Raw genomic sequence first — 12009 nt, forward strand, 5'->3', positions numbered from 1 at the left:
TCATTTAAATTCACAATTTGTAATGTCCATGCCAAAATCGTGGACTTAGGTATGATCAGCTTGAGTACAATTAATTGGGTTTGGGCTGACTACACCCAATTTTTTTTTGGTCTTGTATGTTGTACCTTAAAATATTTGTGAAAGAAATATATTTTGGAGCTTAAAGTTTGAAATGGGTGTAGGAGAGGTCAAGAGGATTGGCCTATCCTCCTTCCAATATGTTTGTTTAACATAATATGGAGTTCTTAAAGCTTAGGTGCCAAAAAATTCTAGAAATCTGGTACATTTACGAATTTTTAGGAGCAGAAGATGGAAGGAAGATTCAGACTGTTGTCAAATTGGCTACACGTATTACTACTCTTGTGGTTCATTATGAAAAATGTTTGACCAAATAACCAAACTTAGCCAAATGTATTGTCTAAAGGTAAAACAGTACATTATGAAAAGGAGATATACATACTGTCCTTCCAGGAAGCAATTCTTATCTCTCAGCATGTTCACCTTACACAGAAGGGGTACTTCAAAGATATGCCCCCAAAGCCACTTGTTTCTATAGGAAGCAACAGAGAGTCCTGTGGTACCTTTAAGACTAACAGATGTATTGGAGCATAAGCTTTCGTGGGTGAATACCCACTTCCTCAGACGCATGCTTATGCTCCAATACATCTGTTAGTCTTAAAGGTGCCACAGGAGACTCTGTTGCTTTTTACAGATCCAGACTAACACGGCTACCCCTCTGATACTTGTTTCTATAGGATCGTTGTTTACAAGTTAGAAAGCACTGTACTGTATACATCGCCTGAGATCCAACCCACTGGATTTTACCAGTTTCTTAACTTGTTGTTCTGTACATTTCTAATCTTTGTTGTGGATACTAGCATTCTAGATACTGGTCATGAAGGTACCTCCCCTGCTTGTATGGCGGCAGGATGTTGATATATTTTGCTTTTGACTGTTTCCTATCCACTTAGGCCAAATTATGAGTTGTCCTGTTCCAAGGTATTATAGAGATACCAGGGAGCAAGAATGAACAGCATTGTGAGAAAAATAATACAGTTCAGTTGGCATAACTGCCCAATATTTATACATCCAATATTCATATTGTGTGTGTAATACATATTGATGTGATGCAAGTAATACATACATATGTACATTGGCTAACACTCTGATTTCAAGCCATACTGCGGAAATAAGTGATTGCTCTAGCTTTTCAGTAAATAGAGTTAATGTTGCTTTGACTGTTCTCTGGCATTACTGATAATGCTGCTCTTTCTAACAGGAAAAACAGGTGGGTTCCAAGAACAAATCTTCATAGTCTTTCCTGCTATTGTGTATCTGACTTGATCCTCTTCTGCAAATAACAACTAAGCATTAAATTCAACATCTTGTCCAATCTGCTGCTAAAAAAACCTGAATGCAAAAAGTTTGACGGACTTCCTATATTGTGTATCTCACACTTCCCTCCTTTTTTCAATATCAGAAGTGCTTATCCACTGCAGAATTTTTTTGACAGGATTATACACACATGGTTAGCTCTGCCATGTATGTTTCTCCTTAATTTATCTCCTTTATTTTGGAAACTTATTATAGACATTACTCAGTAGGAGACTTCTGGGTAACAGAAATAGCCCAGAAAAAGACCAAACTACTGGTAATGTGGAACACCTGTCTGATTTGAGATTGATTCCAGCCTAGGCTATAAGCGCTGAAGAGACTTCTAGATTAGTTCCCAGAAGTCATGGAGAGCCTTCCGCCACTGAGTAGCAATGCATGTGTCTTAAAGATGATTGGCTTTGCCAGGCTGTGGAGAGTCCTGGTCGGTCCTCCTGAACCTGAATGAGTAGAGCTGTAATGCAGAACCTCCAGGGTAGCAGGGTCTAACAGATGGAATCTTCTCCACATCTGTGTGTAGAGTTCTGAACTTTTTTCTGCCTTCACTTCCCCTGACACAAGAGAGGAGCCAAGAAAAAGACTTAAACTGATAGAATTAATCAAACAAGCCTGAAAATTCAGCAGTTTGTTTACTGAGCTAACTGGTAACTTAAGTAGAACTACTGAGCTAGTGAAAAACATTTGTTGTATCTATTTTATATCTTGTCATTTCTTGATGTCATTTCACAACTGATGTTTGGAAGTTGATGTATTTATATTTATAAACTGCTTAATCAGCACTGATTTTTCCCAAGCACTTAGATGCTAGCAGAACAGAAACTTACTTTCAAAAAATGATTTTGTAGGCAAAGACAGAAAACCAAATATTCATTGTTTATAGGTACATTGGATTAAATGTTGAAAACCACAGTCTGTTTTAGTCTCCATATTTGAGATGGGTGGGAGGACCACTGTCCTAATAGGTAAAGACACAGTGATGGTGTGGTTAAGGCACAAGATTGGGAGCTAGGTGAATCTGGGTTTTGATCCTGGCTCAGACACAGACTTCCTTTGCAATCTTGGGAAATAGATTAATTTCTCTTTGACTCAGTTGCCCCCATCTATAAAATGAAAATACTCCCCTACCTGACAGGAGTTAGAAGGCTAAATTAATTAGTGTTTGTGAGGGACTTGGAGACTATAGTGATGAGCACCACATAAAAGCTTATAAATAAGTTTTTGGCATGTCAGCTGTTGATCAGGAAGGTTTGGAGACTTGTATGCTACTTTTAAAAATACCAAACCATTGTACAAGTTACAAATATGGCATTTTTTTACAATCAGTAAGTGTGTATAAATCCCATTAATTCAAATAGAAATTGAGCAAACATTAGGGAGAATTGTCTCTGATAGTTTCAGTGTAAAATTACAAGGTTTTTGCTCTTTGAAACATAAGCCGATTTATATACCGCCACTGATACTTTTCTTAGTAGTAATGGGAAAAGAACACCATCTAGTCTTGCACCACTATCTAGTTACCTTTATCAGGGATCCGAGAAATCCATTTGCCATGGAAAAATGCAGAATTTGCATTTTTAAAGAGAATCTTTTAGTTTTTACATTTTGTGAAAAAATAAAAACAAATACAGTAGAACCCCGATTATCTGATCTAATTGGGACCGGAACCGGATCAGATAATCAAAAATTTGGGGATTCAGGAGAAATGGGCAGGGCTTGGGCTGTTGGCTTAAAAATTTTAAATATATCAATAAAATGTTGGAAAGGAAAGGAATGGAGGCAGAAAAAGATTGATACTAGCCATGGGAAGAAGACCATATTGGAAAAGGAGAACAGTTGAAAGAAAAAGGAAAGGTGGAAGAGGAGGGGAGGGAAAGAAATGGGGAAAGGTGTATGTTTTTTTGTTTTTTGTTTTTTGTTTTGTTTTTTTCCCCCTTCCTCCCCCCCCCTCACCCCCCCAATCCCCATGGAGGGTTGACTAGTCTCATAATTAGGAAATTAATTTCCCTCCCATGTTCACAAAGTATGAGACAGGTTGTGGGATATGTATTTGTATTACAATACTGCCTAGTGTTTGCAACAGAGATCAGGGTCCCATTGTGCAGTACACTACACAAACATAATGGTGTGTGTCAAAGAGCTTACCGCCTAAATAGATAGAATGGGCAAAAGGATGCAACACAAACTCAGTGATGGCTGGCAAATGCCATGTTAGTGCCATGGTTTTTATAATGTTTTTGTCTGATTTTTTTTTTCTGTTGCACTTAAACACAATGGAAAGTTTAACAAGATGTGCTAGAATGTTTACATCTCCATTATGACTCGCTAAATGGTTCTCTTAAAGTCCATGGGAAGGAGTTACTTGGGAGTTCAGTTGTGTAATTAACTTTGTGAAAAACCCAATTATGTAGCATGTGTTTCAGGTCTGTAATAGGAGATATGAAAGATAAGTTCTTATGAGGGCAGACACTCATCTCTCCAAGTGCATACCTACGTACTCAGATGTCCACCAGGGATGAAATTGGTAAAATTAACTGATAGGGTTTGATTTAGATTACTGATGAGATGTCAAATAATCCAGGCTCATTCGGCTTTACTAGTGAAACCTAGAACAGCACAGCATGAAAAGAAGCCATACTTTACCCTCTTTTGAAAAGTAGGAGTTCAAGCCTATTTATATTTATACAGGAATTGTTTGATTGATGAAACATTAGCCAAGACTTATGCACCGGTTCTTACCAGTTTCTTATCTTCTTTTGAACATAGTTTACCAAAGGTCAGCAAAATTGGAGATATTCTGCACTGCCATAGGTTGGTAGAGGGGCATGTTGGTCAAGTGTCAACAAAATCATCCATTTTCTTCCTTAGTACACTCTGCGAGCTATACGTTTTACACTTATCATATCTGGCAAGCTTCAACACAACGTACATCTTCTCTGACAGATTCTACAGATACACAGACCAGAGGTTGTTTACCTATTAGCATATTGGCTTTACAGCAAGGTACCCTGGGAGCGTGGCTCAAGTGTAGCATAAGTATAAAGTATACAAAGTCTTCTAGAAATATGTATTTAAAAAAAAACAGATGACTGGATAAGAAGGTGTGTTTAGTGTTCTTTTCTGCATAGATTAAAGGGCATTTAAGAGCATATAGCATGTAGGTCTGAAAAATGTCATGGTAAAGTTGATGGTATGTCCCCCCTGATGAGTCACCTACAGTGAAAAAAGCTTGATTTAAGTTCCTGAAATGCCACAGGATTTCTTTGGTAGGTGAAATGTTGCATGAGACCTACCTGCTGCCTCTCCTGGTATATCTCCTAGGAGATAAAGATTGCAAAGGCCAAGTTCCCAGATAGTGGAGAAAGAGTATGCTTTTGTTTAGGCCTGATCTTCCCTGGCCTTTTAGCCTACATGAAAAGCATGTCACAAAAAGCAGATACTATAGTAGGCATCTTGAGACAGTCTTTATAAGGATAAAAAGCATAGCTGGTTTAGAGAGCGCTATGAAGGCAACCTGAAAAGGAAAAAAGTGGGGGGTGAGAGAGAGAGCCAGACAGACATTGGGCCAGAATTTTAAAGTTAAATGCAAAACAGGCAAGTCCGCATGTGCACAAGCTGTTTGGTACAGGGCTATGTGTAGATTTGTGCATGTATGTGCATGCTCCTAAATTAGGTACCTGCAGAGATGCTTGCAACTGTGTGTATCTCACATTGACAATGCAGCCCAGCACATATGTGAGAACATAGAAGCACTGGGCTGGACCCTTGGAAGGTCATGTAGTCCAGCTCCCTGTGTTGAGGCAGGGTCAAGAATGCTTGCACCTGTCAGGGGTGGACTTAGTTTAACCTGTTCTTAAAAACCTCCAGTGATGGGGATTCTACACCTCCTGTGGAAGCCTCTTTCAGAGCTTAACTCCCTTTATAATTAGTTTTTTTTTTTCCCCCTAATATCTGACCTTTCTAAATCACCCTTGCTTCAGATAAAGCGGATAATGCTACTTGTCCTACCTTCAGTAGACATTGAGAGCAATTGATCTTTATAACAACAATCTTCAAATATGTTAAGGGCTATCTGGTTTGTTCCCCCACCCCCCACCCCCCGAGTCATATTTTCTCAAAACTAAACATGCCCGGTTTTTTTGAATCTTTACTTATAGGTCAAGTTTTCTAAACCTTTTATCATTTTTGTTGTTCTCCTCTGGACTCTCTCCAATTTGGCAACATCTTTCTTAAACTGTGGTGCCTAGAACTGGACACAGTATTCCAGTTTCGCCAGTGCTGAGTGGAGTGGGATAATTATCTCCTGTGTCTTACATATGATACTTCTGTTAATACACTCCAGAATATTGGCCTTTTTTTTTGCAACTGCATCATGTTTACTCATATTCAATTTATGACCCACTAAAACCCCCCAGATTATTTTCAGTAGTACTACTGCCTAGCCAGTTATTCCCCATTTGGTGGTTGTGCATTTGATTTCATTCCCCCCCTCCCTTCCTACATGTAGTACTTTATGCTTATCCTTACTGAATTTCATCATGTTGATTTCAGGCCAATTCTCTTACTTGTTAAGGTTATTTTGAATTCTAATCCTGTCCTCCAAAGTGCTTACAACTCCTCCCATCTTGGTATTATTCACAAATTTTATAAGCACACTCTCCATTCCTTTATCCAAGTAATTAATTAAAATATTGACTAGTATTGGATCCAGGACAGACTCCTGCAGAATCCCAAGTGATACGTCCTCCCAGTTTGACAGCAAACCATTGATATAGATAGATAGATAGATATAGATATATAATACTCTGAGTATGATGGTCTTTCAACCAGTTCTGCACCCACTTCATAATAATATAATGTAGACCACATTTGCCTCATTTTCTGATGGGACTGTCACATGGGACTGGGTCAAAAGGCTTACTAAAATCAAGTTATATCGCATCTACATCTTTTCCCCCATCCGCTAGGCCAGTAAACCTGTCAAAGAAGGAAATAAGGTTGTTGTCAAAGTATTTGTTCTTGACAAATCCTTGTTGGTTATTACTTATTACCGTATTAGACTCTAGGTGCTTACAAATGATTGTCAATACATCATAGTAAATACCTCATTTCCTTGTAAGATGTTGACCTTTTTAAAGCTATATCTGTCGTGTTCAATGGAGCCCTCCTAAAGCTCATTTAGAGGGAAGCACTGTTTTTGCTCCGCTGTGCAGTTTTTTTTCAGATTATATTTGCATTTGTTAAGCTTCCAGACTCTTACCTTGCTACAAAACAACCCCTTACATGATACGCAACAAACATTCTGGTCAGAAACATTTGGTTTTGAAGGGCAGATAAGTTCCCCCCCTGCTCATTCAAAGCTCCCCAGAGTTCAGTGGGAGTCTTCACTGAATAAGGACTGATGCCTGGGAATAGAGTGAGGGAAATGTTTCACTTGGGCTCCCAGGAAACTAAGATTTCAGATATTCTAGTGAAAATGTGGGTGATCCAGACCTCAGAAGATGTATCTGCAGCTATGTCTAGACTACGAGCTAGGGGTGTAATTTCTCTGCTTGTGTATGCATACTTCTGCTATCTCAAGTATAAATAGCCGTGTAGCTGCGGTAGCACGGTAGCCAAGTACATACCTGCCTGAAACTGGTGAGTTTGTACTTGGCATGGCTCATCCTGCACCTCTTCTGCTATTTATACTTGTGCTAGCTCAATGAAAGCTAGCGTGAGTATGTGTCAAATCACACCCCTCGCTCGCCGTGTAGACATAACCTGCAAAGATGAGGGTGGACGCAGTGGAGGCAAGTCAGCAAATGGTCCCAAATCTGAGACAGTTGGACTCTTTTTAAAAATGTCCAGTGTGTTTTTTGTCAATACCGGTCAAGATCTAAATATGCTGGGAGAATTTGAGAAGGCAGTAAGAAAATAATGAATTGGTGCATCTGTTGCTCTGCATAGGAAGGTTTCTACTGAATTTACAAATCATTTTTAATCTCGCCCTATCCCAGTTGCAGCGCTGACTGATTTGCTTATATGAACATTGGAACAATAAAATTTAGGTTTGCAATTACTGAACTTGGATGTTGCAAATTAAAATATGCATTTTTAATTAATAAAACAATTTAGATTTTGAAAACAAAGTAGCATCAATTTATGCCGGCCCAGATTATTTCCTTTTTTGCAACCTTAACGCGTTAACATGGAGGAAACATTACATTTTACATGGTAACTATGCAGTGTGGTCTGTATTTGGAAAACTGTCAGGGTTTGGGTTTTGGGGGGTTTTTTTGTCTGTAGTCTGACATATTTTATTACTTCCATAGCAGATATCTGTAAGAGAGTGAATTGTCCTGTTTTAATTGTTGTACTGGCTGAGAGTTTAAGTACTGTTTTTGTTTCTAGCCAGTAGGAATAAACTTGGTCAGTATTCATTCAAGTCCAAATGATCAGATGCTATGGGCAATTGATAGCAAATGGAATGTCCATGTACGAATAGGAATTACAGAAGAAATGCCAGTAGGCACTGACTGGGAACATGTACCAGGTAAAAATAATGATAATATTCCTATGTGCTTCCTCTCACACACTCAATCCCTGAAACACTTTAATTCTGTTTTTGTTAGTGAGCTGTTCCAATGCCAAGCATGCTAGATTGTTGTGATTAACAAGACTGATTTGGTTACCAGATAATCCTTATCTTGACTTGAGTACTTGTCTCTTAAATATGGTCTCACTTTCACTAAAAGTTGTAAGTGCCCCGTGATGAGAAATTTCAGATTCTGGAAGTGTTTCCATTGTAGAACAGGCTGCACCGCACCATTTCCAAGTTGTTGCAATCAGTGGTGCTGGTGGTGCACTCTTCCCTCTGACTTGGTACTAAAGCAATGCTCCGCAAGGTGTCTGGGCCTGCTGTGCACCTGGAAGTTCTGTCTTTGAATGTGATAAAAAAACAGGGTCCTGCCCCCATGTGATTATTAAAAACTTAATCTCATTTTTCAAATCTACATGTATTAATCCCCTTGTCCTGGACAAATTCCATCTGCCTGCCAAAAAGTTTGGTTGAAGTTGGATACAGTATTCTTCCTGACCTTTGTCCTAAATGGCTGAGTAGTGTTGCTGTGTGCATTTAAAAAGTTCCCAAATTCCACTCCAGAAATGACTGCATTTCTGTCAGGAGGAGGGCGGAGGCGGAGAGGGGGGAAATTATATACATCCACATAGTTAGTCTGCACAATCCTTTGAGCTCAGTTTGGCTAAAGGGTGTTAAATAAATGTAAGATTATTCCCACTTCCATCATAACGAGGAAGTTGTCATGTCCATCTTAAGTCTAAATTCTGCCCTCATGCTTGAGCAACTGTCTTAAAGTCAAAGGGACAGTCAAGAAAGAAATGTGGAAAACTTGACAGCCTTGGTACCTTTAATGCTAGAGATGTCTCCCATGGGACGTTTACAGAATTACATAAAAATACCTCCATCTCACCTGCTTTACTTATATGAAACTATGTTACATACAGTTTAATAAGAAAGCATTTAGTTATTATTTCCTTCATATGTTTCCATTTAGGGTTGCAGGCATGTCAGCTGGCTATAAGTACAAGAACTGTTTGGGCATGCTGTCCAAATGGAGATGTAGCACGTCGCTATGGCATTACTGACAAAAACCCAGCAGGAGACTACTGGAAGAAGATTCCAGGGAGTGTGTCTTGTTTAACAGGCAAGTCAGTTCTGCATGATGAGCTGAAACCTTCACTGATTGATCTTATGATAGCTATTGTGTGTTCTACCTGATGGTGCTCAAATTGATTATTAGTAAAGATAAATACTATTTTTAAGTGCTGCTGTTTTGTTATTTGACCATGACTATTTAATCAATTTAGCTTTTATAATTCCCTCTTCTCCCTGCCCCCCCCCCCCCCCCAAATTCTTCCCTTGGTCCAGTTAGAAAAATTTAGTGAAATATAAGCTGCTTTTCAGTGTTTGCAACTCGAACATACTGCTTTAATTAAAATCTGGATAACTTTTGCTTGGCAGTGACACCTCTAGATGAACTGTGGGCAATTGGTTCTTCAGGATACCTTCTTCAGCGCCTCACGAAAACATTCAGTCACTCTCATAGCTTGCAAAAAAGTAGTGACACTTCTGTTTTGCTTCACCCTGATGATTTTGAAGATGAATGGGAAGTGATATGAAGGCACTCAAGCATGCGAGGCAGTGGAATAACGAGAGAGCAATGCTTGTATTTCCAGTAACATGCATAGAAAATGTTGGGGTTTAAAGCCACTTGTATTTACAATGCAATATTAGCACTTTTTTTTTTTACTAAAAAACTGACCTGTCAAATAACCCCCAAACTGTGCATTCATATGTTTGTTCCAGTATTTCTTGGGAGACAGTAAGTGTGGCATACTGAAATTGTTCAATTGTATTACCCTAGCAGCTCATTTGGAAATTTAACTCTGTTAACCTTATTAGCAGTGAAAGTGAATATTTTACAACAGCATGCACACTAATATATATGTACTTATTTTGAGAAGGCTTTCTGTTACATTAAATATTTCTCAATAGCAGAAACATTCAATATTTCTCAATTTCTTCCTGTACTTGAAACTCCAGTTAGAGAAATGCTGTCTGTCTGTCCTGTCGTACGAATTTAAGATGATCCCAATAGGGACTAAAAACGTATTCTACAGCACGGGTATCAAAACGAATATTGTTTGGACCATTTTCATTTCAAAATCTCCAGTGCTTCACTGACCTTCCATCTCTGGACATTTGGTTTCAATAACTGGTTTCATTCACAGATGAGAGGTTTGAAATTACCCTAATCTCAGGTGGATATTTGTCCACCCCACATACCATCAAGAAACTGACTGACTGCTCCATGAGGCCCAGGTCTGGATTAGCAGCAAAGTTGTGGATCAGGTTTCTGGTACATTGGCAGGATTGTGTGAGGCAGCTTTCTTGGTACTTGATGCACTGTATTTGTGCCTGTAGCCAGTGCTTTATGGCCTGGACTTATTTTTTAAAGTACCAAATTCAGACAGTTTAAAAAATATGGCAATTGATAGAATTAATTCTATCTCCCATAAAAAGTTTGTGATATTGTGGGGAGGTGCTTAACAATATTGTGATTTTTAGCTACATTAGCTAAATTTTGAAGTGTCTTAAATGTTGCAGCGGAGGTGTTTAATGAACTGGGCAACGTGCTGAATAAATTAATCAGTGCTGTTTATTTTTCTTTATATTCTAAATGTTCTCTAAAGGATACCTCATTTTTAAAGACTAGAATTGTAGATTAAAAGAACTTGAGTTCACTGATGTAAGCGGAAGAATATTTTTTGTGTTCATTCTAAACTCATACATCATCAGAATGTTTAAACAGCTGCTAACCAATGCTGTAAATGAGCCAGCTTCAGGAGGAGATGAGGAAAAAGTGGAGAGAAAATTCAGGATTGAGAACCTAGGAGTCAATGCATAGAAAGACGTTTCCTTTTAACCTCTGCTCTCTTTCAAAATAGCTCTTGCACATTCTGTGCTTGGTTTGGAATAGACAGAGTGAAAGGTTTAAATGTAAATCTGACTGTAGAGAGAGAACTAACTTGGTTCACTTTTTTTAAATATAGCATGTGTATTTTTGACTTGGTTCTGTCTGATTTTTAAATCTGGGGTGATTTGGGCAGAGGTCAGGTTTGTTTCCCTTTGACAGCTGATCTGTTTTGATTTCTTTCTCATCTGTATATGGAGATTGCCACAGAGTTTCTTTTTTTAGTCTGCCTGGCACTGCACTCTAATGGATTCAGCTTCTGAAGTTACCCAGTTTGTTTTATACAAACATGGCAGGGTGTTTTGAGAACCCCTTGGCAAGTGGAAATTCAGTTTAAAAGTATCTTGTGGCAGCTCCCAAGTCAGCCAGTTCAGAAGAGGGACAAGACATCTTCCCCGCTCCCTGTCAAGGACCAGATGCTCAGAGACAACCGTGTTATTTAATACTGACACTTTTTTTATTACACTTTTAAAAAGTCGTCTTGGTAATGGCTCGAGCTTGCTAGCTGTTTGTACACCGCATAATACTGTACTTTGCTTTGTTCATTAATATTAATTGGTGTTGAAAGCCCTTCTAAATTGATGGGACTTTTTTGTGTAATTTTATTAAACCTGAACCCAGGTAATAATTTGAAACATTTTTAACCTCCTTACTTTCCTTTATTTCAGTACTTTTGATTTTCTTTTATTTTTTGTTGTGCTTTGAGAGAGTGCAATAAACTAGACTTTTTTCAAACTACTGTATTCAGAGCCTCAATTATTATGACTGACAAATAGAAAAGGGAGTCTGTTCATCCTGGGAACTCCTCTTGATGCTGGAGAAACATGCATATGAAATACCACCCAGCAATGGCCAGAAGGGCCAGACACTATGATGGGGGCTGGGTACATTAAAGAACACAATTTCTATTTTCAAAGCATCATACGCATGAATCAAAGTTCTTTAAGCACTGTACAACGTAAGACATTCCCAGTGTAAGAAATATTACCTTATTGCAAACAGGCCACCCCCAACTTCAACCTAGGACTTTGTAGGTTTTAGTCCTGAGTCATAGACCTGGAGTTTAAGGCTAGAGGGGACCACT

General features: G+C 38.6%; 1 protein-coding gene across 8 annotated transcripts in view; it reads left to right on the top strand.

Annotated features, from left to right (window-relative positions):
• The window catches only part of TECPR2 (tectonin beta-propeller repeat containing 2), a 69515-nt gene extending 57855 nt beyond the window's left edge, over positions 1-11660 (top strand). For all 8 annotated transcript variants that reach the window (XR_010600761.1, XR_010600762.1, XM_008168175.4 and 5 more), the window contains 3 exons: positions 7783-7924; positions 8946-9095; positions 9413-11660. Coding sequence is in view for 6 of the 8 variants with exons in the window: in XM_008168175.4 (XP_008166397.2) it covers positions 7783-7924; positions 8946-9095; positions 9413-9570 (450 nt within the window). In the remaining 2 variants the exon portion in view is untranslated. The remainder of the gene's footprint in view (positions 1-7782; positions 7925-8945; positions 9096-9412) is intronic.
• The last annotated feature ends 349 nt before the right edge of the window (positions 11661-12009 follow it).

The sequence above is a fragment of the Chrysemys picta genome, chromosome 4, assembly GCF_011386835.1.
Source record: "Chrysemys picta bellii isolate R12L10 chromosome 4, ASM1138683v2, whole genome shotgun sequence".
Taxonomy (NCBI): Eukaryota; Metazoa; Chordata; order Testudines; family Emydidae; genus Chrysemys; species Chrysemys picta.